The 25,001-nt window shown below is 37.7% G+C and overlaps 1 protein-coding gene across 3 annotated transcripts in view; it reads left to right on the top strand.

Moving 5' to 3' along the window:
- Positions 1-25,001, top strand: part of NUDT17 (nudix hydrolase 17) — a 203,969-nt gene that overhangs the window by 24,197 nt on the left and 154,771 nt on the right. For all 3 annotated transcript variants that reach the window (XM_044079723.1, XM_044079724.1, XM_044079725.1), the window contains exons 2-4: positions 7,795-7,917; positions 15,045-15,228; positions 23,375-23,400. In XM_044079723.1, coding sequence (XP_043935658.1) covers positions 7,795-7,917; positions 15,045-15,228; positions 23,375-23,400 — 333 coding nt within the window. The remainder of the gene's footprint in view (positions 1-7,794; positions 7,918-15,044; positions 15,229-23,374; positions 23,401-25,001) is intronic.

Raw genomic sequence — 25,001 nt, 5'->3', positions numbered from 1 at the left:
ACCACATACTGACACTCCTACAAACTCTGCTAACCTCTGATGACATTCACCCAAATCCAGGTTCCCTCTCAGCTAGACAAACATCTGACCTGCTGATCCTAAATCTCAACATAAGCAGTATTACCAACAAGCTAACAGACCTACATGCATTCATAGCCCACTACAACCCTGATGTACTCACCATTACAGAGACCTGGCTTAAACCCAGTATCCAAGATGAAGACTTTCTCCCCCCAGGGTATAATACACTTAGCTCTGATAAACATGAAAGGAGGAGGAGTAGCCATTCTCTTTAAAAACATCCTTAACCTCCAGCTCCTGCACACCACACCGCCCACTTTTCAAAATGCTGAAGTCCTATTTTCTACCCTAGCCATAAGAAACACCAAGAAGATCAATATAATATGCTGCTACATACCTCCAGGCAGCAACTCACTCATAATAGAAGACATCCTACACTGGACAAAGGACAATCTACCACAGGAAACAATCTTACTAGGAGACCTTAACACTGACTGGGCAACCTGTAACTCCAGCAGCCCCTCTACACATATCAATCTATATGGGTTCTCTCAACTAATTGAAGAACCAACTAGAATAGATGAGAAAACAAAGAAAGAATCCATACTGGAGTGGACACTAACCAACTATCCCAAACAAAACTATACAGTAGGCTGACACCCAGATGACCTAAGTGATCATCTCCCCACCTTCCTACTCCAGAAACACTCCAATCACCCCAAACCAGAAGTCTACAAATTTGTATGAGATGACCGTAACCTTACCCCATGATACCTAAACACTGTCCTAAGCCACTGCAACTGGGAACCACTACAGACACTTGGGTTTGACCAGGCAGTAGACTACTTCAATACTACTTTCTCTAACATAACAGTCTAGCTCCCAGCAGAAAGATCAGAGTTAAAGCCAACTACACACCCTGGCTAAATAGGGACACCAGAGCCTTACTAAATGCCAGAGATAAAGCCTGGAAAATCTGGAAAACTGACAAAACCCCTAGCTCCAGGCAATACTATCAACAGCTTAGAAACAAGGCCAAGGCTGAATCCAAAATAAACAAACAAAACTATTTTCTTAGCGCCCAAAGGAAATGATCACATAATCCACATAAAATTCTGGCATGCCATTAACTTCCTACTAAAGCCAGACAAAAACCACTACTCCAGCACCCAGCTCTACTAACAATACCCTAGACATAGCTTCTCAATGTAACAACCATTTTGCTAAATCCATCTTAGCCCTGTCCAGTCAAATAACCAAAAACAGTCTACCTCAATCACAACCTAACCTATCCCACATTGCCCCCTCTTTCAGCCTATCACCAGTGCCCACCTTAACTATCAAAAAACTCCTCCTAAAACTAAAGCCAACCACAATGGCAGCTGATAACATACCTGTTGCATACCGAAAAATGGTTAGTGACTCCCTATCATATCCTGTCTCCATCCTAATCAGCCGCTCCATACTAGAATCCTACATACCCAAACTCGGGAAAGTATTTCGCATCATTCCTCTCCATAAAGGAGGTAATTCTTACAAACTCTCCAACTACCAACCTCTTGCCATCTTTTGCCCCTTATCCAAAATTCTTGAGAAATGCATCCACTTGCAAGTGATGACATTTCTTAACACACACAATCTACTATCTACCACACAACAAGGTTTCCATCCACATCACAGCACTACCACAGCCCTTCTATCCTTCAGTAATCATATAAACCTTCACAGGAATGACAACAAATATGTATCAGCCATTTTCCTAGACCTCTCAAAAGCATTTGATATGGTCTCCCACTCCATCCTACTAGACTCACTAACATCATTATCCTTCACCTCCTCTACTATAGCCTGGTTCAGAAGCTACCTACTTGACAGGCAACAATCAGTCCAGTGGATAGGAACTCTGTCTACACAACTTCCAGCCACCATAGGTGTCCCACAGGGCTCTATACTGGGCCCGCTATTGTTCTCTGTTTTCAAAAATAACCTCAGTAGCTCTACACAACATGCCACACTCATACAATATGTGGATGATTCAACCCTGATCTGCTCCGCCTCATCTCCCACCACCCTACATACACTAACTCAAGATACCTTTAACTCAGTAGAAAAATGGATATCAGGTATCCAACTAATTCTAAATCCCAAAAAGACAAAACTGCTACTATTTACCCCTAACAGATAAAAAAAAACCCTCTCCTTTACCATAACATCTAAGGACGGCACCACCATCTCCCCTTCTAACCACACCAAACTTCTGGGCATTGAAATAGGCAATAATCTCCACTTTGATGTTCACATCTCACATACCATAAAACTAGTACACAAAAAACTAGGCTCTCTATACAGACGTAAGTCCTTTCTCTCACAAAAAGCAAGAGTCATTCTTGCACAAAGCCACCTCCTCTCTACACAGCATCAATCTTTACCCAAATCAGACATTGTGACCTAGACAAACTAGAATCATGCTACAATAAAATAGCCAAGTTTGCTACTAACTCAAACTATAGAACCCATCACTGTGCTGCACTGTAAGAACTAAAATGGCTTGAGCTACCACAGCTACTTAACTATCACCAGCTGGTCACAGCCTATAATATTTTCAAATATCCTGAGAAAACCTCCTTATTACCCAACCTACTTACTGTCTATACTGCAAAGCAGTACCTAAGATCCAGTGAAAAATCTCTCCCCTCCATCACCAAGGCTAACAATAATGCAGGGAAAGTGCTCTACTCCCACACCATTGCCAGAAATTGGAACTCTCTTCCCCTATCCATGTCCACTGCCCCTTCCACATCCATATTCAAAAACTCCCTCAAATCGCACCTTCTTAGTACCTGGTTATGCCCTTGTATCACATAACCATACCCATACTACTATTAACTCCCCAAACTCCTCTCTGATCACATGCTGGATCTCTGATCCCCTGTAGGCTTGGTCATCTGAAAGGGTAATTTTAACTGTAGAATCTTACTTTATATATTTTCTTCTCTTACCAATGTATAACTGACATTGTCTTTTTACTTATGTTCTATGTCTTCTTTTACCTGGAGTGTTTTATTAATTTCTTGTTATATTACTATGCTCAGCATACATGATGTAACCTGTTTTATGTATTATGGTGGATGTACTGTATTTGTATAACTTGATGCCAGAGCTTTTCTCCCCGGGCCTCCACTGAAAATGGACCTGGTCCAGTCAGAATTTCCCAATTAACAAATGGAAAATAAATAATGTTGAATAAAGTCTGGGTAAGAGAATTGACTGAAGAGGATTATTAGATATAACCAGACCCAGTTCAAATATGGAAACAAGCAAAGGTTTAGGTGATGTGGTTAAAGTTGAGGGAATTTATTTTGTATGCCAGAAATGATGGTATTGGATGTGAAGTACTGAAAACAAAAGGTTGTCATGGAAGAATGGAACAAAGCAGTACAGGAAATTAAAGCTGTTACTGGTTTATGGGAAACATTTAAGTTGACTTTAAGAATGTTAATTTGCTGATTTCAGTAGTTTGGAGAAAGTTAGGGTTGTAAGGTGGTGTGTGTGTGTTTCCACTTATGAAAAGTAAGTAATGCAGTAGTGTTTAAAATGATTTGGGGATCAAGGCTGAATACATTCAGAGGAATAATTTTGTATATTACAAGCAAAAAGATGAATCATGCTTGATTAATGTAATAATGCATTTGGCATCCTTTCTCTTGTTTTTGGGTAATGAAAAATATGATATATCAAGAAAGTGGAACTGTATCACTGGTTTTATATAAGGAGTATGAAGAATTAGGGGAGAAAGTGAGCTGTTAAAAATACTGAAATGATGAACTGAGTGAACATCAAAAGATTTTGTTATATATAATTACTGAAAGACTTTTTTTATGCAGTAAGAGAAACATCAAGACATGTTCTTATGATATAAACGTTTTAACAATTATAGAATGTAGTATAATGCTATATGACATGCAAGATGTTAAAACAGTTTTATATTGGTATAATGAAGAGAAAAGTCACTTGAATATAGAAAGGGTGGACGTGTGTGTGTGTGTGTGTGTGTGTGTGTGTGTGTATTTAATTTTGAAAATATGGACAATTAGACATTTTATTCAATAAAAGGATAATGGCAGATATAATGAAAATGTAGCTACTGCAGAAAGAGTGGGAGTTGAATTTAATTGTACTGGAAAATGGAATCTAAGATTATTTTTATGATCATTGATAGTTTGGAGTACATAAATATGTAAAAGGTAAATACCTGTATATATTTAAATAAAGTACACCTACTAATTTTGCATTGGGATTATTGTATTTCCACCCGAGATACCATGAACTCAATTGGATGGGACTTTGGCTTGACATTTCAGTTTAAGGATAACACACTCACTCCCCCCACCCATGTTGCACTACAGTATCCGTAATGGGAAATTAATAGAACCCACAGCTTTATGTTCTTCCAGCATCAGCAGCATGTATGTTACCTGTTGAGCCACTGAGCCTTGACTACCTGTTTATAGTAGTTTTGTAGCACAATGAGATTTGCTTAAAATTATTGTAGGAGACTTGCTGGTGTCATGAGATTTGATGCCAGTGTAAATGTTTTAGCCATTGTCTTGGAAGCTAGTGGATGTCTGTGCTTCTTCAAGGTATGTAGCATTTTCCTGAATTTGGTGTATTCAGTTTATTTCCTAATTTCTTTAGATAAATGATTCCATTTAGCTGATAATTTCTTTTCTAAAACTTCTTTCCCCTACAGCTTGCCCAAGCTGAGGTCTGTTCAGTGCAGTTGTAATTTCAGTGATGTTTTGTAGGAAATATGAGAAGCTTTTATGATAAAGTTCTTGGATACAGAGGGGGCAGTACTCTCATTATAGACAGAAGAAAGGTGGTTTATGCTATCACCAGTAGCCAGTTTCCTTTCTAGAGAGTAATGCATCAGTGCTCATTCCTAGGTGCTACAGATTTTATTGTGATATGAATTGTTTTAGAGTTGGTAGATAAATTTAATTATTATTGGGAGGACATATTCAACACTAGGGAAAATTATATTAATAGTGAGATAGTTCCTTATTGTTGGAGTGAGATGATTTGATATGGTATTAGAACTTTGCTGGTTATGTATTTTCCAAGTGCAGAGAGAGAATTTGTTCAAGAATGACTCTTAAGTACTGGAGAACAACCAAAATCGTACAGAGTATTATATTAATAAATTAGCAGGGAGTATTCTAAGAACCAAACCAGCACGAGAATGGAGAAAAGAGATTCTGTCAATATGGTTGACTGTGGTCAGGGATACAATCAATAATCAAAAGGGAGCTGGAATTTATTGGAGAAAATTGGCAAAGGAACCAAGGTATTGGGAGCAAATAACTAGAAAGGGAAAGATAATAGAATGGGAAGAGGCCAAAAATGTATTTGGACTACAGGTTAGAGATTGCCTGCCTTTTCAAGGACTGATATCAGAGTATAGACAAAGGGAAAGAAATAGGGGCTCCTAAATGAAAGACCAGCACTTGTAGAGTTTTTAATAGAATCTAGAACAGAAGTTGCCATTAAAAAAGGAATAATTAGTAAAGCATATAAAATAATGCATGATAATTATAAGAATCAATCAGAGGAGCTTAGAAAGGATTGGGAAGAGAAACTGGATAAGCAATTCACACAGAGACAATGGGGGATAGATATATATATATATATATATATATATATATATGCATATATGTATGTGTGTGTGTATATATATATATATATATATATATATATATATATATATATATATATATATACTCCCAAATATGCAACAAAGTCTAGAAGATTTAGGATCTTTGCCTGGAAATGTTTACATATGTATTTTTATACCCCAAGTAGACTCCAAAGTGGATAGCAAATGCTGGAGGTGTGACCGGCAAGAAAGAGGTAGCTGTGAATATATTTTTTGGAGGTGTGATGAGCTGGCAGACTTTTGGGATTCCCTGCGGGCCGCTCTATCGGAGATGATGGGTGGGCAGATTGGACTGACTAGAGAGATGATTTTTTTGAGTTATGCTACAGAATCAGAATGGCCTAGATATAGTAAAGCCTTGCTGAGTCTAATTATGGTGGCTGCCATAAAAGCAGTTACTAGAAAATGGAAATCTATGTCTAGGCCAACTTTATTAGAAGTAGTGAATATAGTAACAAAGATAAAACAACTGGAATTGGAATCTTTAAAAAAGGGAAGGAGCAAACTACATAGAAAAAAATGGAATTGTTGGAACAGTATATGCAGAGCAAGAACAAGGCTTAAGGGGCAGGATTTGAATGAGTTATATAATGCTTAAATGACAATGAATAGAAGGTTTATAAGTGATTTATAATGTTTACAACTACAGTTGTTTCAATGGTGTCTGTGATGTAAATTATTTGCAACTAAAGTGATATCATTTTGTATGTTTTTCATTTATATAGATTGCCTTTGTTATATGTGGAAATTTAATAAAGATGTTGGGGAAAAAAATATGCTTGGGTATTTGTATGTTTCGTTTTGCTGGATTTTATTGTTGTTAAGATCAGTTATTTTATGATTATATTATTTGCAAGTTTGCCATAAGAGTCAAGTAACATTGTTGCTGTTTTTGTTATACTGAGAAACGGTTTGTTTCCTGAAATCAAAATGCACAAAACTAGAAGTCTTTTTCCAAGTATTTTGCCAGTGTTTTCATATGTAGGCCAGAGTAATATGGAAGGATGTCTTCAGCATAAAGAATGAGGGAGCAGGTTGGGGGGATTATTTTTGATGCCATTTATAAAGGAGTAATTTGTGTTACTGATCTTGTAGAAATTGCTTTAAAATAGAATGTTAGGGTGTAAGTTTGTAAGAATGACCACATTTTGTGGCAAATACTATTAATAGGGTTTGTGGTAAGTTTGTTATATGGCTCTATCTTAAATGGCTGAACTATCGCTACATTGAACCACACACTTGGAACATTGAACATTAACTTCCTCGAATCTGAACTCATTGAATTGTAATAGTTGACAAACTAGTAAAAGAACTGTGTAATCACTAGGAAAATGGAAGCCATCAATTAGTATAATAATCTGTTTGTACAATTTGACTGTATTATTTACTGTCACAGTTGAGGTAAATGAAGTATTGAGCTCTGTGTAGCACTTTTATTTTATATCTATATGTGGCATGGGAATTTTTAATTCAACGTTTAGTTTCATTGTTAACCGGGTTATGATGATGTCTAAGATATTGGCCAGCTATGACAACTCGATGAGTTCAAATTCAGCAAAGTTCACATTTGATGTTTCAGGTGTTCGATGCTTTTGATGCTGATGATGTGTGGTTTGATGTAGTGGTCTTTCAATCATTTAAAATGGATCCGTGGTATATTACATACCGAAAGCATGCTTGGATGTTTGCATGCTAATATAAGGAGAAGATATGAGGTCATTTATGTAGCAACCTAGCTACTAAACCATTATTTGTGGAATTTTAGATTTCTTTTTGTCATGTTTTGCACAAAGCAGCATGACAAACATATATACAGCTGTGGTAGGAAGAGAATGTAGACATAAGTACACCTGCCTTATATATACAGTTACACAACTATGGTAGGATGAAAGCATATACATAGTTCACTTCCCTTATGAACAAACGTGTGTCACTTCTAGGTTTTATGGGCATATTTGAGTTGTATTGGATTTTAATTACTTGTGTTGCCAATTTTCTTCTGGTTTGCTAGATTTTGTAAAATCTCTGCTAAGATCATTATTCTGTTTTATTCACAGAGCATAACAGGACATTTCTGTGGTTCCCATGAAGACCGAGTGCCTGTGAATTTCTGTCTTAGCAACAATAAATTTATCGTATCAGACAATGAATTCCAAGGGTCCACAAGAGCGTTTTTAAAAGTGAGCAGATTTATGTGTACATAAATATTGTCATTCATTGTGTGCAACATTTACCACAGAAAAAAAAGACAGAATATGCATTATTTCCTCTGCCATTGTTTGTGTAGGCTGTTAAATATTCATTATTAAGCTACATGAAATGAGTTATCTGCAATTTCTTTACATTGTGCACAGTTTGGAGTCACTAACACCATAAGTACGGAACATAACACTGTTCGAAGTTTTTCTTGTTTTGTTTTATTTTTTTATTTTTTTTCTGTTAAATCACCTTTGTTCCTACATTTTGGTTTTATTCCTGACAAGCCCATACCATGACAACACAAAACCTATTGGTTGTGATGACAGTAAAGGACCACATTTATTAGGCTGCCCCTTAATGTAGATAGGAGAGTGTTTCTGTTGTATTCCTTCCCACTGATGTCTCTTAAGTTGCATCTGTCCACTTTAAACCCTGTAAAATTGGCCATTGGAGACTGTAGAACATGAAAAATTAGAAATGGCAAATAGAACAGGTCAGCAGTGTCGCCTAATTTTTACAAAGTGGGTTTCACATCAGTCCATAATGTCCCAATTTGGAAGGAGACTCTTGTGATGGCTTGACCCGGTGCAGGTTAAATAATAAATCCCACAGTTACCACTTAATGTAGAAAAATGAATAATGCTCTGCACAATAAAAAGTGTTTGTCTTGCCATGATGCCAGAAAATAGCTGTACTGTTCCTTGCATAGATCCAGGCGTAAATGAGATTTATAAAGCTCTTTAAATAGAAAAGGTCACACTACAGGTATGGAGCACCTAGTAACATAATGGTAGTAGTAAAACTGTCATTTATAATACTGTGAGTTAAAAAATTGGCACTACAAAGTGGTAGTTATAAAAGCTTATATAATTCTGCCATTAAACACTGTTAACCATATTATCATTTACCCATCAATATCATTTGCCTTGCAATTTTCACTTCTGTGGAGTTATACATTTGCCAAGCAAAATGCACTTCTTGGTAGAAAACATTTTATATTCATCTGTAGTACATTCTAATGCTGTCAGATATTGTAAAATGTATGCCATGACTGTTTCTAATAGCTGATCAGTTGTTAAAATGCCTGTAATGTTCAAGGATGATTTTTTTTTTTTTTTTTTTTTTTTTTTACTGGAGTTTCTTTCTGAATGTGCTTGTTTTGTCACATAGACCATTAATGTGGTGCTGTTGTAGATGTTGATGGTAAGTACCATAGTATCATATAAAATATTTAAGATAGTTCAATGGCTGATATGGCAAGGAAGTTGAAAACTTTAAAACTTCAAAATCATAAATCTTGGAACAGCTTTTGGTTTAGAACTAGGGTTTTCTAGCAGACCTCCAGCAATTGTATGCATAAGAACAAACCTAGACCACTAGTAAAGTTGGCTCCTGGGGGGGGGGGTAGATGAGATGGACAGTGCCATGTCTCTATTATTTCAGAGATGATTTGGGAGTCTCTGCTCACACTACTGACACCATCAAGGCTTGGAGTGGACAGTACTGCCACACTTTACAAATGTAAGACTCAGCTCATGCAGGTGCATTAGGTAGTAGCAAACACTATGCCATGCTTTTTCTGCCATGGCACCATTACACACACACACACACACACACACACACACACACACACACACACACACGCACACACACGCACACACACACACACACACACACACACACACACACACACACACACACACACACACACACACACAGACACACACACACACACACACACACACAGACACACACACACACACACACACACACACACACACACACACACACACACACACACACACACACACACACACACACACACTCTGCACATCTTTTCTGTTTCACACATCTACCATATGGTTCAGTCTAACTAACTCCATCTGAGCAGTGATCAAGCACCTGCTTGTCACTCTATACACAGTAATGCTTACCCAAATACTTTTCCTCTGTGTAACTTCTTATGACTTAAGTAGTTACTGTTTTTTTAGCATTTCTGGTAAATTATTTCATATCTGTCTTCCTCAGTAAAGTATTGGCTATTTGTTCTTTGAGCTGTTATGTTAATTAGTTTAGCTTGTTTGTTGTAATTTTGCTGTGCTGTTGTCACTATGGCTTGGATCTTAGGACTAGCCTACCTAATTGATTAACATACTGAAGTAAAGAAATATATATATATATATATATATATATATATATATATATATATATATATATATACATACATACATATTGAGAAAAGGTCCTCCTCTTCCTCAGATTGATAACATGGGGCCCCTCCACAGGCAGGGCTAGGTTTATACAGGTACAATGAGGTGCTGTGTGGGACCTGTATAAACCTAGCCCTGCCCGTGGAGGCAGGGTTAGGTTTATACAGGTACAATGAGGTGCTGTGTGGGACCTTTGGAAAAAGCACATACTATGACTAATGGGGAAGCCAGAAGTTTTTGGCCTGGGTTGTATCATGGGTGGGTGAGTGAGCTTCCCAAAAATATTAATAAATATAAATCATATTTCTCAATTCTAAAAAAGAAGGAAGAGTGAGTAAAGTTCTGCTGTGGAGAAACCTGAAGCACGATAGCATGTTAACTACCACTGTCCCCTCTAGTATTTCCTTTTTACTACTATCTTCAGTATCCAGCAGACTTAGCCAATTTTTGTTCTACTGCTTTACCTTCAGCTTTCATTCCCCCTGAATTCCCTTACAACCCAGTCTTTTTTTCTGAAATGAAGTACTTTGTATTATGTCTGCCAAATTATTTTCATCTTTTATGTCTTTGTTTTTCACCTTCTTTGAAAACTATTTTCCCTGCATGTTATCTACATCTCCATCATACTCCACACTCCATGCTGTGTGTACACAGGCACTTTATGCAAGGCTTCTCTTGCAATTACCACGTTTATTGTGATGCTGTAAGCAACCTCCAGTTTGTCTGTTTCCTTGTTTCTTAGATCTCGGAATAAACCCCAGAACTAAAATAGTTTATTTATAAAGGCTACATATTAGAAAAAGTACATCAGTGACATTCATTTAGGTAGGACACAGCAATATGGAGTGATAAAACAATACTGTCAGTATAGTGCAAAATGTTAAAGCTATGAGCTACTAATGGATGTCGTCCTTTAGTCACGGTTTTGATTCCTTTGGTCTCTGTGTGTATCTGAAAATGGGGCATTTGGGGCTACGGAGTTTACATAGTCAATAAATGAGTGAACTAAAATACATTTGTGCAGAACTTAGTTAAGTTATGTGTATGCTGTCAAATGTACAACATGCAGACAGCTGCAGTGGCTACAATTACTGTCATCAACACAGGTAACTGAAAGTGGGACTTTTTTTTCGGAGATGTGCTGACAAGAACAGGATATCAGATGTTACTGGTGTGTTGCTACTAGCCTGTACATTCATCTTCATGTTACATTTCATCATCTCCGAGATCTAATACTCCTCCTTATAACTGCAGTATTATCTAGGACCACTTTCAAGTGTCTGTCCTCAGTATTGCTTGTCAGTAGTTCCTGTATTTTTACACTGTTTCATTGTGTGTGTGTGTACTTTGTCATTCTTTTACATTTTTTGCATTACTTCACTGTATGCCCTTGGTCATTAAGATAGCTCAGAATGTTGTTATTTTTATTTTTGTTTTACATTATTAGCTCCATGAGGTATATTACATTCATGTACAATTCTCGTGTATGGTGCACGCATCTCATCAGCAGTTGGCTGTTTCATTTCCATCCCTTGGTTTCCCTTTGGGTTTGCATTCCCTTCCTCTTGGTATGATTTTCACTCTTGAAGTATGTGACTACACTTTCCATTTTATTTTTCATTTTCCCTCCCCTCCTTTCCTCATTATATTCATTTTCTCTCTGTATCCAGAAGCCTCTTGTGTAATTCATGCTTTTCTGTCCTTTCAGTTTTGAGAAATGACGGTTTTAATGTCGGTACTTATGTATTATCGCAACCAAATTTTCCCGGTTGTGATTCGCTCATACCTGCACAGATAGCACCGCATAAAACATTTCAGAGTGTCAGGGGAACTCCTAGTAGTGGTATGAAACTTCCCACTACTCTTTAGGAACAGGAACAAGTACCGAAAACCGCTTCCTGTTTTGCGTCCGTTACACTAGCACGCTGCAGTTGTAATGGGTGTTATCGATCTGTTACTTGCATTACTTTCAGCCGGCGAAAGGGATTCTGCAGCGAAGGAGAAGACAGGCACACAGAAAGGGTTATTGGTAAACCTTTGGTTATTTTTAGACATACTTTTATGCTATCTTTAAAAAGATGCACTGCATTGGTAATGACTTTAAATGTCGTACTTCGTAACCTTCCACTTGACATGGCTAACAACCGGTGTGATATTCCAAGGCAGCATGTACTGCTGATGAAAGTGTTGCACTTAACAGTACATGAACTACAGCCCTACACATACGGTTTACATACACACAGAAAAGATTTCTATTCACCGAAACTGACATTCCAGACAACAGCAGTTTCAGAGACATGGCTAACAAGCAATGTCAAATTGCAAAGCAGCTTTTTCTGCCCATGCAAATGTTCGACAAGCACCGCACGAAGTATGGCCATACACATATGCTTTATACAAACACACAAATGTTTATAACAACTTAAATTCACATAGCAGCCAGCACCAGTTTCAGAAACAGTACGTAGGAGTTTACACAAATTTCTGGTAAACTGTTTATTCATCATAGCTGTGCAAACAGTGTTTTTTAAGGAAACTTGGTACCGGAAACTTTTACAATGTTCCACTAAGTATTACTGTAAATGGTGACATGAGATGGTGGCGCTAAAGGAGGTACCTGCAGTGAAACATTACTTTCTCATGTATTTAAGTCATACACCTGCTTAAACTCACAAATTCTTACAGAAAACATTGTTTCTGTGCTTCTCAATACTTTCTGGTAGTAGTTTAAACAATGGGAAGCAACCAGCATTAACACGAAAATCTGGTTGGGATAATACGTAAGTACCTTAATGTCTGTACTCAACAGTCTGATAAAGTTTATATGTTCATACATAGATTACCATTGCAGTAGCCTAAGCTATTTGGGTATTACCCATGCAACGGCTAGGTTCTGAAATCTTTGGGCATTCTCCCTGCACTGCAGCTGCCAGGAGCACTCGAGACTGTCTGTATAAAGGCAGTTAGAGGGCCAAATTACATTAAAACTTTATATATATTTTTTTGCCCAGGAAGGAGGCAAAATCCCTGTAAACTTGTAGTAGAAAACAAAGTGAAACATAACTATATACAGAAGGGTGTAACTAAACCCACCATGGCAACTGAAGGAAGGGACCGCTATTGCAATGATGATCCATTACAACATGTACTGTTACGGGAATTTTACTTACACAGCTGTAATATGTTTATATTTGGATCACCATTGCAGTAACCTAAGCTATTTTGGGTAGATTCCCATGGTATAGTCAGAAATAATAAAAATGAAAGGCGGCCAATAACTATAAGACCCCAGGGTCCCACCAGAAATGGTCCTGACAAAGCCACCTCCGGACCAGAAAAGGAATTCAGTTTGTAGTGCTTTGTAAAACTGTGACTAGAGGACCAAATTGGTGCCTCTAGAATGCTTCTAGAGTCCACCCCTTTCCAGAAAGCCAATGTCCTTGCAGAATGAGCATGCCTTTGCCACTGTAGGCAGCAATATTCTGATACTGCACCGAAGAAATTCCATTTTTTTTCTTCAGCAGCATTTATTTCCAACAGCAAAATCAGTACAGTGAGAACTACATTCTGAAACAGCTTGTTGCGCTGTTCTTTGAAATGATAAAGCTGTGAGAAGTATATTCAGTGCCTCCCTGCTTTTGTACATGTATCATGTGATGTACTGTGTCTGGCATCACTCCTGTGGTCTCCTCTTAACTGGCATATCCCCCCCCTAGCAGTGATCTATGACATTGAGCTAATATCCATCTGCCATCCATGAATGTGTGTGGTAATATTCGGCCTCCTGTACTCCTTTCTCTGTGGCCACTGAACAACTACTTCTGCTCAAGGTATCATGTAGACATCTTTTTCCTTTTCCCTGCATTATAAGCACTGATCTTTGTTTTGTTTGAAAGCATTAACATTTATGCATTTCTCTTTGCTTTTTCTGTTGCAGCTCTTTCTGTTTAATTTGCACTTTTGTGCTTCATATTTCTGTGTTTGTTGAGAATATATATTTCTCTCGCTTTTTTCACTGTCTGTACCTTCTTTCACATTAGGGTTGCTACCATTTTAATCAGTCAGTACTGCCTGTTTTGAGATCTTTGATACACAGTTTGCTGTTACATTTTCTAACTTGAATAATGCATATTTTTTACTGTGCTTTCTGTGCACCTTTATTAGCTACAGCCCCTTATCATTCTCTCAACACAGAGCATATCAACTGCTCTTCCCGGTGATATCTGCTCTTCTGAAGTTTAAGACTGTTGTCTTTACGCTATGCATATCTTTATGGTCTTCTGACTCAGTAGTGGTGTCACTGTCCGTCATAGATCCAGGTTCATGTGTAGCCAACAAATGTTAATTCACTGACTAGCTGTATGTGGGTGGTATCAGCTAGATTTCTCCAAGTTGCAGTTCTGCATTTGTACAAAAACATTATTGCTTAGAAGAACAAAATTATAAAAGTTGCCATTTTAAAACATGATAGCTGTCATGTCATACAGTCGTGAAACATAGAGGTAGCTGGGCAAGTTTTGCCAAACAAAGCTCTGTTTGCTTAAGTGTAGCTTCACTTTCATAGTCCTAGACCAACAGAATGACTGCTTTCTCAGTTTAATCTAGGAGTGGTAATGGTTTTTCTTTTAATTTCTGTGTTCATTCATTGTGTATAGTTTAAGATTAGAATTCCAGTTCTTCAACAGATTAATACAAAAACAGTCAACAGCCAAGAGCCAAAGTATCAGATCACCTTTGGTTTCCTTTTGATTGTGAAAAATATCAGACTGTGTATTTATTTCTTCAGGAAAGTAAATGCCACAGTAGGTAGAGATATGACTGTTTCACAATGTGTGAAATGTGGTAACACTGGAAACATTTTTAAAAGTGAGGTAACATCTTCCTTCTCTTAATCTTAGAGGCCACCATTTTGCCCCTTCAAACATCTGGATGCCACTCAACTGTCCCTATTGCGAGAAGGTACCCAGAGCAGGGGAGTGGACACTGGTGTTGCAATATTACTTCAGACAGCTAATAAGAAGATCCTGCTAACCAGACGGGCAAAGGACCTTAGCATCTTCCCAAATCTATGGGTTCCACCAGGTAATCATTTATTTTACTCTTATAGTAAATACTATTTATTCATATTTACTTGTTTATAAATTATTTAGGTAACATGATCTTTGACAGGCCCTTTACAATTATGGCCAAGGCTACAAGGGAAATGGCAAATACAATGGCCAGTTTAGAGAAGTCTGTTAACCAGCATGTTTTTGGAAGGTGTCAAGAAACTGGATTTCCTGAAGTAAACATAGGCAGATAAAAGCTGAAGATGCAGACACCACATGAATGCTAACTAGATGTTATGACTTTTTCCTTGTATTACATTGAACTACCAGCATTTTAAAATACTCATCAGCACCAGATGTACAACATCTTCATCCCTGTCACAAGATGCTGATATATTAATTCATTATAAGGAGCCTTGTCTAACCATGTAGCAGCACCATTTACTGCCTTTCTGTTTGTATACTGTCATATCCACCTCTAAACCACCACTTCTGCTGAACATTCATGCACTTGTTTCATTTCACTTAGCTGTTTCACCATGTAGAGCTGAAGAACACCACTGTGCATAGGGCATAGCCAGGAACACTGAGGAACTCCTGCTCTCCATAGGCCTGCTATCTGCCATCTGTTTGCTTTAACATTTAGAATGGTAGTAATAATCATTCATTCTCTGACTGCCCGCCTCTTCCATTGTGGGGTCATGGAAGGAAGCTGGCAGTATCACATACTTAGTTTATGGTTTGAGGCTGAAGTGGTTTGCTGTTGTCATTACTATAGTGTAACCAAGTAAACCTAACCATGTAAAAGTCTGTAAGAGGCAGAACAGAGTGGCAGAGCTTTTAGATGATGTGTATAGGTTTGGGAGCATATATTAATTTTTTAATGATGATGAAACTTTGTGTTGTTTCTAGTTGAACTGGGTGCTTGAATGAGTACATGCCACATGCCAAAGGGGGCGTAATCTTCTACCATGGGCCAGCTAAGGGAGGAGTAGAGTGAGAGAGTAAGTTCCTTGGACCTAGAAGATATATCTGTAGTAATTAGTTGGACTAGGTAGAAGGACAGGTGGTAAGTGGTGGTCAAAGTAGTGTTGACTGTACGCAAATGTACCCAGATCTCCAACGACAGTATCTGTTTTAATGACTTGTCATGTATGTGTTTAGTGCAAGGATGGTGTTCTTTCCCAAAATAAAACTAATACTGCATTTTGTATTTATTTATTTACATTTGTTTACTGGGTAGTGGCCAACTGGGTCAGTAGCCCGTTTTCAGCAGAGACCCAGGGAGAAAAGCTCCAAACAGAAAATAAAAGTAGAAGAAAAATACAGCAGAGTATTACTTACATGGTATGATTATAAAAAATATTTGATTAAGGTTACAAGCGAGGTAGTTCACAATATACAGTTAAATGCACAACATAATGATAAGAAGCATAAACTTTGTTTTATTTATTTATTTTTTTGTGTGTGTGTGATAGCTTACATTAGGAAAAAAATAAGCAAATGGACAAAATAGTGAATCGCTGGCTCTGCTATGCATACAAAGTTGATATGGACACAGTCAGAGTAAGAGAATGCCAAGTGGGTGTAATTAGCCTGGAGCTGTGCAGGAACATAGCCAGTGATTAGTGAGGTATTCTTTGAGGAGCAGTTTGAATTTGTAACTGTCTGGATTGTTTAGGATGTTTTTGGGGGAGTAAGTTTCAGGTTTTGGATGTTTTATTAGAGTAGAGGGAGTCTCCGTAGTAATTATTAGATTTAGTTACCTTTAGAATTAATTTGTCTGATGATCTAAGGGACTTGAGGTTTATATTAGGTTGTACTAGGTCAATGAGAGAGGGGCAGTTGTCGGGTTTATGGGTGATACAGTGAGCAGTGGTTAGTTGGTTGAGGGATAATAGGTTGGGTAGTTCAATCCAGTTGAGTTGATGTAGAGCGAAAGAGTGATGAGATCTATAGGGCTGTTTAACAACAAATTTGGCTATTTCATTATAGCAGGTCTCTAGGTTTTTCAAGTCGGTTTTGCACAGGTTGGTAAAGATTTGAGAGCTATAAAGTAGGGTGGATAGCGGGTGGGATCTGGCCATGGATAGTCTGGCGTTGTGGGTTAGGTACAGCTTGGCCCTACAGAGTGCACCAAGTTTGGTGTGGACAAATCTTTACCAACCTGTGCAAGACGACTTGAAAAACCTAGAGACCTGCTGTAACAAAATAGCCAAATTTGGCATTAACCAACCCATAGATCTCATCACTGTTCAAACTTTAGTTGGTTGTGTGTTGTTGCACCTAGAAGTTTAGTTTGATCAACTGGTTCAATTTTTGTACTATTGGAATAGAAGATGGTGAGATGGGGTTGGCTGTTTTTTTGCTTTCTTATTATAGAAGACCATAAGTTTAGTTTTGTTAGGGTTGAGTATGAGTTGGCGCTCATTCAGATAGTTTTCTATTTCATGTAGGGACTTTTGTGTTTTTTCTTGTAGTTCTTGATGTGAGGAGGTAGAGCAGATGGAGGAAGCTTCAGCATATTGAATGACAGAGGCTAGTTGCTTGGAGGTACTGCGGTTATTTCTAAATATGATGAAGAGGAGGGGTCCAAGGATTGAGCCTTGGAGGACACCATCTGAGATGGGTAGTAGGGAGAGAGTTTGTCCTCCCATTTGGTATCATGCTGTCTATTAGAGAGATAGCTGCGAAACCAAGTCAGGGATGTTGTACTGAGGTTATATGTAGGTAGTTCGTTGAGAAGTAAGTTGTGAGGTACCATATCGAAAGCTTTGGACATATCAAGGAAAATTGATGAGATGAGTTGGCCATCATTTTTGAGAAGGTTTACTGTCTTAGTGAAGCTTATAAGTGCCGTATTGGTACTATACTTAGGTCGGAAGCCATGTTGAGACTTGCATAAGAGGTTGTTCTTCAGGAAGTAGTCGAGGAGTTGTTGATGATGATTAAATTTTTCTAAGATTTATGGCTAGAGGGGAGAGTATGGCAGTGTGTCAGAAGTTTGAGAAGTCTGTAGAAGGGTTGCCTTTGTGTAGGGGATGATATGTGATATTTTCCAGAGGAGAGGTATGTATTGTTCAGAAATGGAGGGGTTGATTAGTATGGATATAGGATAGGTGATAGCAGTAGCCACTACTTTTAGAAATTCATTGTGGATTTGATCAGCAGCAAGAGTACATGGTTTTAATTTGGATAGGAGCTTTTTTATGGAACTGGTTTGTATGGGCTTAATAGAGAATGAGTTAGGGTTAGATACAGTAGGGGGAAGGTAATGCTAGGGGTACATTAAAATTATTTTGTATGATGGAGGTAACTGAGTTGATAAAGTGAGTGTTGAATTGTGACGTTATACTGTCGGAGGTATTTTTGGTAGTTGACTTTGGGGTGAGAGGGTTTTCCTGGATTTAGGAGGTACTTAATACTTTGCTAAAACTTTTGGGGGTTGTTCTGGTGTTTTCGTTGGCAGGTCTGGAGGTATATTTTTTTGTCATTGTTGATTAGTTTCTTGGCTTGAATTCATAGTTGTTGATATGAGGTGAGGTTATCTTTGTTTCTGGAGTTTTGGTAGAATGACCAGGCTGTATCTTTTTGTTTAAGCAGTAGTTTAGTGTCTTTTGTAAGCCATGGTCATTGTTTGGTATTTGGTCGAATTCTAGGTTGTTTAATATTTTGAAGAATACATAGTTAAAGTATTGCTCAGCGTGGTCTAACTGGAGGTGTTTTAAAGTGACTAGTCACAATGCTGTAGCATAGAATTAAATATAGTAGGAGAGAAGTATTTTTACTGTGGATATTTTTGTATATGATGTTGTTGGGTGTGTGGTTCAGTTTCCTGAGAAGGATGGGGAATGGTCACTAAGAGTATCTGGAAGGCAGCCTGATTGGTGACCTAGGTTGGGTTTGTTTGTTAGTATCCAGTCTAGTATTGATTTGCTTTTTGTAATGTTTATCGACACGAGTGGGAGAGTTAATGGTTTGAGAGAAGTTATAGAGGTTGATAAAGCTGGTGGGGTTATTAGAGGACCAGGTAAGCCAGTCTAGGTTAAAGTCTCCTAGTATTATTGTTTCTTGGTTGAAGTTATTTAATGCCCAACAGAGCAGGTTTTCTATGATGAGTAGTTTTTTTTTTTCGGGGGGGGTAGGTAGTGATGATTATTATTGTTGTTATGTGGGAATTGATTTCTAGGCATGTGGTTAATATTTCAGAGTTTTGGAGGTCCAGGGGTATTGGAACATATCATCTGGGGTATGCGGGAGAGCAGCTTAGTTGGACTAGTTTAAGGGAGTCCTTAAGCATGATAGCAATGCCACCACCCTGTTTGTTTAACCTATCAAGTCTGAAAATGCTATAACCTTTTGTTAGAATTTCCTTGTATTAAGATTCAGTCCTTGGTCCTGACAGCATGAATTTTTATGGGCAAGGCCCTTGTGAAGGATATGGATGCCATCTGGCATGTTTTATGGCAGTCTTTTGCAGTAATCAGCAAACTTGGTGAGCCAGAGTCCAATGATGTCAGCTTTGAGATCAACAACTTATATAACAAAGAGTAGTGGTCTCAGAACAAAACCCTATGGGACACCACTGGTGAGCCTTCTTTGAGGAAAGTACACCGCCTCCCCTGATTGAATGGGTTCTGGCTGTCCATCAAGTTCCACAAGGGTTTATATCTAGTTGGGTCAGTTTGTTGATGATGCCAGAGTGTGGGTTAATATTTAAAGACGTGACTAGGTCCAGATAGTGGTGTATACTGATTTGCCTTCATCCATTGCCTCAGTGACTCAGAAAAGTCAAGCAGATTTAGTAGACAGAATCTGCTCATCACAAAACCAGATTGCTTTGAGTCAAGGTATTGTACACTACCAAAATCCTTATTTATAAATTCCACACTGATATGTTCCAATACCTTATAAATTAAACTCGTAAGGCTAATTTGTCTATAATTCACAGGATCAGTGATTGGGCAGATGTTATGGAGGAAGACAATGCAAGCTGCTCTCCAAGTTTCAGGTACAAAACCATTATGGAAGCTCCTGGTAAAGAAAAAGACAATTGGACAGTGGTTCATAACTGTTTGTGAGGAGAAACTTTGACATTTGGGGGTGATGTTAGCTATTACACAGTCTGGTGGAGGACTGTTTCCTGACAATGGGTTGGGGCAGATTGAGTTATTATGTTGTTGAGAGTTTCCAAGATCTGTGAAGGTCTGTAGGATGTTGGTTTGACTGGGACCTAGGAGGCTGACATGGAAGTCTCCCAAAGATAATTAGGGTGTTGAAGTCATCCGCATGTTTAGTATATTATTATGAAAGTTGAGTAAACTATATACAGGTGTAATGTTAGAGTTGAAGGAAGATATGTGGAAGCTGGATAGTAAATTTCTTAAACCATAAATAGTAGATTTAATAACTGAGGCCAGAAAAGAACTCCTTCTATTGGCAGCCTCCTAGCACTTGGTATCCTATAGCAAAAGAATTGCCTCATGCGTACTGATAATGAACTCTTGTTTAACCTTACAGATTCTGTCTCTGAGAGGTACAAGCACATCTGTCTTGGAGGCACCCCCCTTGAATTCTTATACATGCAGTGAACATTATACTGTTTTCCCCAATCCACAGGAATGCAACACCCTAATATTGACCGCACTAAACTGTTACATGCTGATGACATAAAAAATCACTACTAAAACCTCCTAGAACACTTTTATGACATGGTAACAATGAAAACCCATAATACATCTTCTGTATGCACCATTTCATGTCACCAACAGCATAACTCTCCATTGTGTAATAAGAATATATCAGCTTTTAGAAACTTCCTAATAACTGATTCCATTGTTAGATGCACTGACTCCATGCTTACTAGACTATACTAAGACAAGGTTACAGGTGTCTATATCCCAGGATCCAGGATTGCTGAAATATCAGAAGCACTTAGGACCCTCTCCTCAAGGAAGTATAGCTATAACATGATCCAAGCCAATGCTGGAGTGAAGACTCTTGTCACAAAAGGCATGAAGGACATGCATAAGGACTTGCTGGCACATGCTACTCATGCTTCAGTTATTAATAAGAATCTGCTTTTCAGTGGTATCATCCCCTGACCTAGAATGATGCCTAGATTCAAGGTAAAGATAATTGCATTAAGCAATTAGCTTGGTAGGCATTACCATTTGCCTTCTGAAAATAACAAATCATACCACCTATTTTATCAGTGACATCCCACTCTTTTGTGTGTCTGTGATTAGGGACTTGTGTACCTGAGTGGATGGCTCCTCCTCTAATCAGCATGTAACATGTCACCTAAAATCAAGGAAACTATTGTTGACCTGTAGTCTGCCCTGGTTAGACCCATTATTGAATATAATGCATCCTTTGGAATTTATTTTACTAGACACTTCATAAAACTCAAAAAAAAAAAAAAACAGAGGTTCCTAGCAAAAATGGTCTTGTGCCTCAAAAATCATAGTTCTCAGTAGATTCTGGAATCCCTCTCTCTCTATTCTCCATGTCATATAGCCTCTTGAGGGGAGCCCTATGCCTTGCTTTCAGTGCCCTTTGGGGCCCTGTTGCCTGTGACTTCTTCTTTCTCGATTATATCAAATAGTACAGCCAACACTAGAACAAGAGATCTCGATTTACACCAGACAAAACTAAACAAAGAGAGATGTTTATTGCCATGTGTATCCCATTGCTGTGGAATATACTTGCATGTTAAGCAGTTTGACTCCACGTTATCCTTGAAACATAGCTGTCCTAAAATACACTTCAGAGCTTACAGGCCTTGCCCTCATGGAAAAGGTCAGTAGAGCCTGATGGTGGTTATTGGAAAGTTCCCAAAGACTTGAGGCATATGTTAGAGATGTGATGGTCAAAAAACACTCTCTTGACAGCATATCTTTTGGGAATGTACAGAGTGGTTTAGTACAAAAGTTAATTGAAAGATATGCCAAGCCTTATCGTCTGAAAGATATGCCAAGCCTTATCGTCAGAAAAGTATAGGAGTCTTATTGTTGAATTGGTGTAAAATAGCATGATCTAATGAAATAGCGGCATTGCTTTTTTAGTGTTGATAATGGCCAAGAAAGCCATAACTTCATAGGTTGATACTAGGCTATCTGCCCTAGGGCATTTACAAGCCTAACCAGAGTGTGTTTGGCTTTCGCCACCCTTTTAGATTAGTTGACTAGAAGGTAGAAAACTAGAGTCATACTGTCCATAAAGGAGGTAAAAAATGATTACCCAGATTAAAAATATGGAGCTGAGAACTATTACAGATCAGAAACAAAACTCCCTAATAAAAATGGGTTGTATAGGATTCTGTAATGGAAATTGAGATTGGATGAGCATTGACATAAGCACCTAAAACATAGTTCTAGTTAATAAAGTAAATTGTGATATAAGGTGAGAGGTAACCAGTCCAATTGTAAAGATTTGTGATATCGTCATAAGGGAACAATATGATCCACTAGATAATTCATGATCTCAAATTATATTGTAAAAATTTAACATGCATTTAATTGTTTCTTTTTAAGAAGGAATGTTAAATCAATCTGGATATTAAGATGAGATAGAATAGTTGTTTCTAGTATAAATGCGTACATGTTTAATGACACATTATTGAAAGTTTAATGGAAGTAGTGATAGTCTGATATGAGATTAGCTTAATAGTATTATACGAACTATAAAATGGTTGTATCAACAATCAGTGTCAAAATAACAAGTGCACCATGCATGGGAATTGTACAGTAAGTAAAAAATGAAATTGTGGTACACAATGAATCGGTGTTTCTGTTAAGAAAATAAGTAGACATCTGATCTGGAAACTGCAAAACAAATTTGTCATCTGTACTGCAGGAGGTAGTGTTTTCCTTTCTCTGCCTCAGAATGAGAGCCATAGGTTAGATGCTCCCATCAAATCAACAATAAAAAAGTTTAAATATATCAGCTGTGGTAAAATTTTGGGGAATTATTCAGCCAATCTGCATCAAAATGTAAACATATTTTTAATACTACTTTTTATGTAACTCAAAGGTACTGAATATTTTTTCTTGAAAATAATTTACAAGCACTAGCACGAATGCCATGTTAGTATTTCATAGACTTGTGTTGTCTCCGTTTGAAAATGTAATCTGTTCTAAACAAAACTTAATAACGGTTTCTGTTTTCTATCTCTAAAGGTGGACATGTGGAACTCAACGAAAAGGTAAATCTTAAATAATTTATAACATTTATTTCTAAAGGAAGAATCTTGGATGTATCTAATTATTTACAAAATTTTACAAAATAAAAGCTGCTGCTCCTACAGTGTAATAAGGTGACAAGTGAAGATTGTTAACATAGTATAGCAGTTAACTAACTTTTCACATTTCAGTCTGATACCGTAATGCCAGATCACCTATTGAACTAGTAACAGTAATATCAAATCAAGGGAATTTTGAGTCGGGCACCTCTGACTCCACTACTTGAGACTTCATAAAAAAAAAGGATTACATGAAGATGCTTTGCCAACTTGGGTCTATATTATATCTTCAAAATGTCATTTCAGCAAACCGCATTTTACTTTGAAATGCCATTCGGCGAACTGTTCATAGTGAGATCGCGGTACAGTGAAGATCAGAAAATTTGCCCTTTCCTCACGGTAGTGTGATCTCAGAGTTGTTATCTATAATTAGCGGGTGGGGGGGGGGGGGGCATTTTCGATGTAAATGTCGTTCGCTGAACTGACTTTTCGAGGACATGATATACACCCACCAACTTGGGCCTGTTTTGTGGGGAATTTCCAGTGCTTTGTAATACATGGGAACCTGGTCACTGATTACACCAAAAAAAAACCACACTGATTACACCAGCCAGGTTTCTGGTATTTGAAAAATACTTACTATCTGAAATAAACAGTACACCATGAGTGAAACGACAGCTAGGAAATAGTTGAGCATTTTCACCTTGAGAACAAAAAAATGAAGCAAAGAAGCACTTAAGCTGTCCCCACAAATCCATCATTCAGCAACCAATCAAAGCAAAAGTAATAAAAAAAAGTACACTATATTTTACAATATGTACACAGATGTAACAGAATTACAGTTTCACAGCATCTGTTTTCAGAATACATTTAGTATTTATTGATGGAATCCAGATATAATGATTGGCTTCAAACGTAGCTGGCAAGATAGTTCTTTATCATTCAAAAATGTTTCCAATCCTGCCCGCTCATATTGTTTTATCTGTTCCAAAACAAGAAAGAAGAACTTCTTGAAACTGTAGGCTATTATTTTGAGAAATTTTTCATTAAAGTACTATAGACAAATCGGTCTTGTAATAAACAGGTAAAAGTGCCCAACAATATCTTGCAGTGGTTCCTCTTGAGATGTTTGTTTTATTTTCCAATTTATGCACACTGACAGTACCGGGAATGTGGTTTGGATTTTAAATACTTAGCATCTGACAAAGTTCTGTGTCTGCTTTGTAAATGCCATTATGTAATAGCATCTGGTCAAGTATGCCATAAGAGGTAGTTCATGTAAACTGTTCTGACATTTTAGTGAGATGAAAAAAAGCATTTCTTCCAAGTTTAATTATCCTAATCGTTTGTTCTGATGCCGAGCTTCCACTCATTTTCTGTAGTTTTCAACAATACACACAGGGGCCAATTCAAAAATTTTACCCCAAGGTGTACACATCACAGTTACCATTTCATATTCATAGGCAGGTCTACCACGGTGCTTTACCATGAAGATGCACAGCAGTGCGGTGATGTGTCTCCATGGTCATGCTAATCAGACATTCAGGGGGAAAGGCATATGCTGA

This window comes from Protopterus annectens, chromosome 8.part0, assembly GCF_019279795.1.
Source record: "Protopterus annectens isolate FY-2018-M chromosome 8.part0, PAN1.0, whole genome shotgun sequence".
In the NCBI taxonomy this organism is placed as follows: Eukaryota; Metazoa; Chordata; order Ceratodontiformes; family Protopteridae; genus Protopterus; species Protopterus annectens.
The sequence above is the reverse complement of the archived record's forward strand: the minus strand, read 5'-3'. Positions and strand labels throughout refer to the sequence as shown.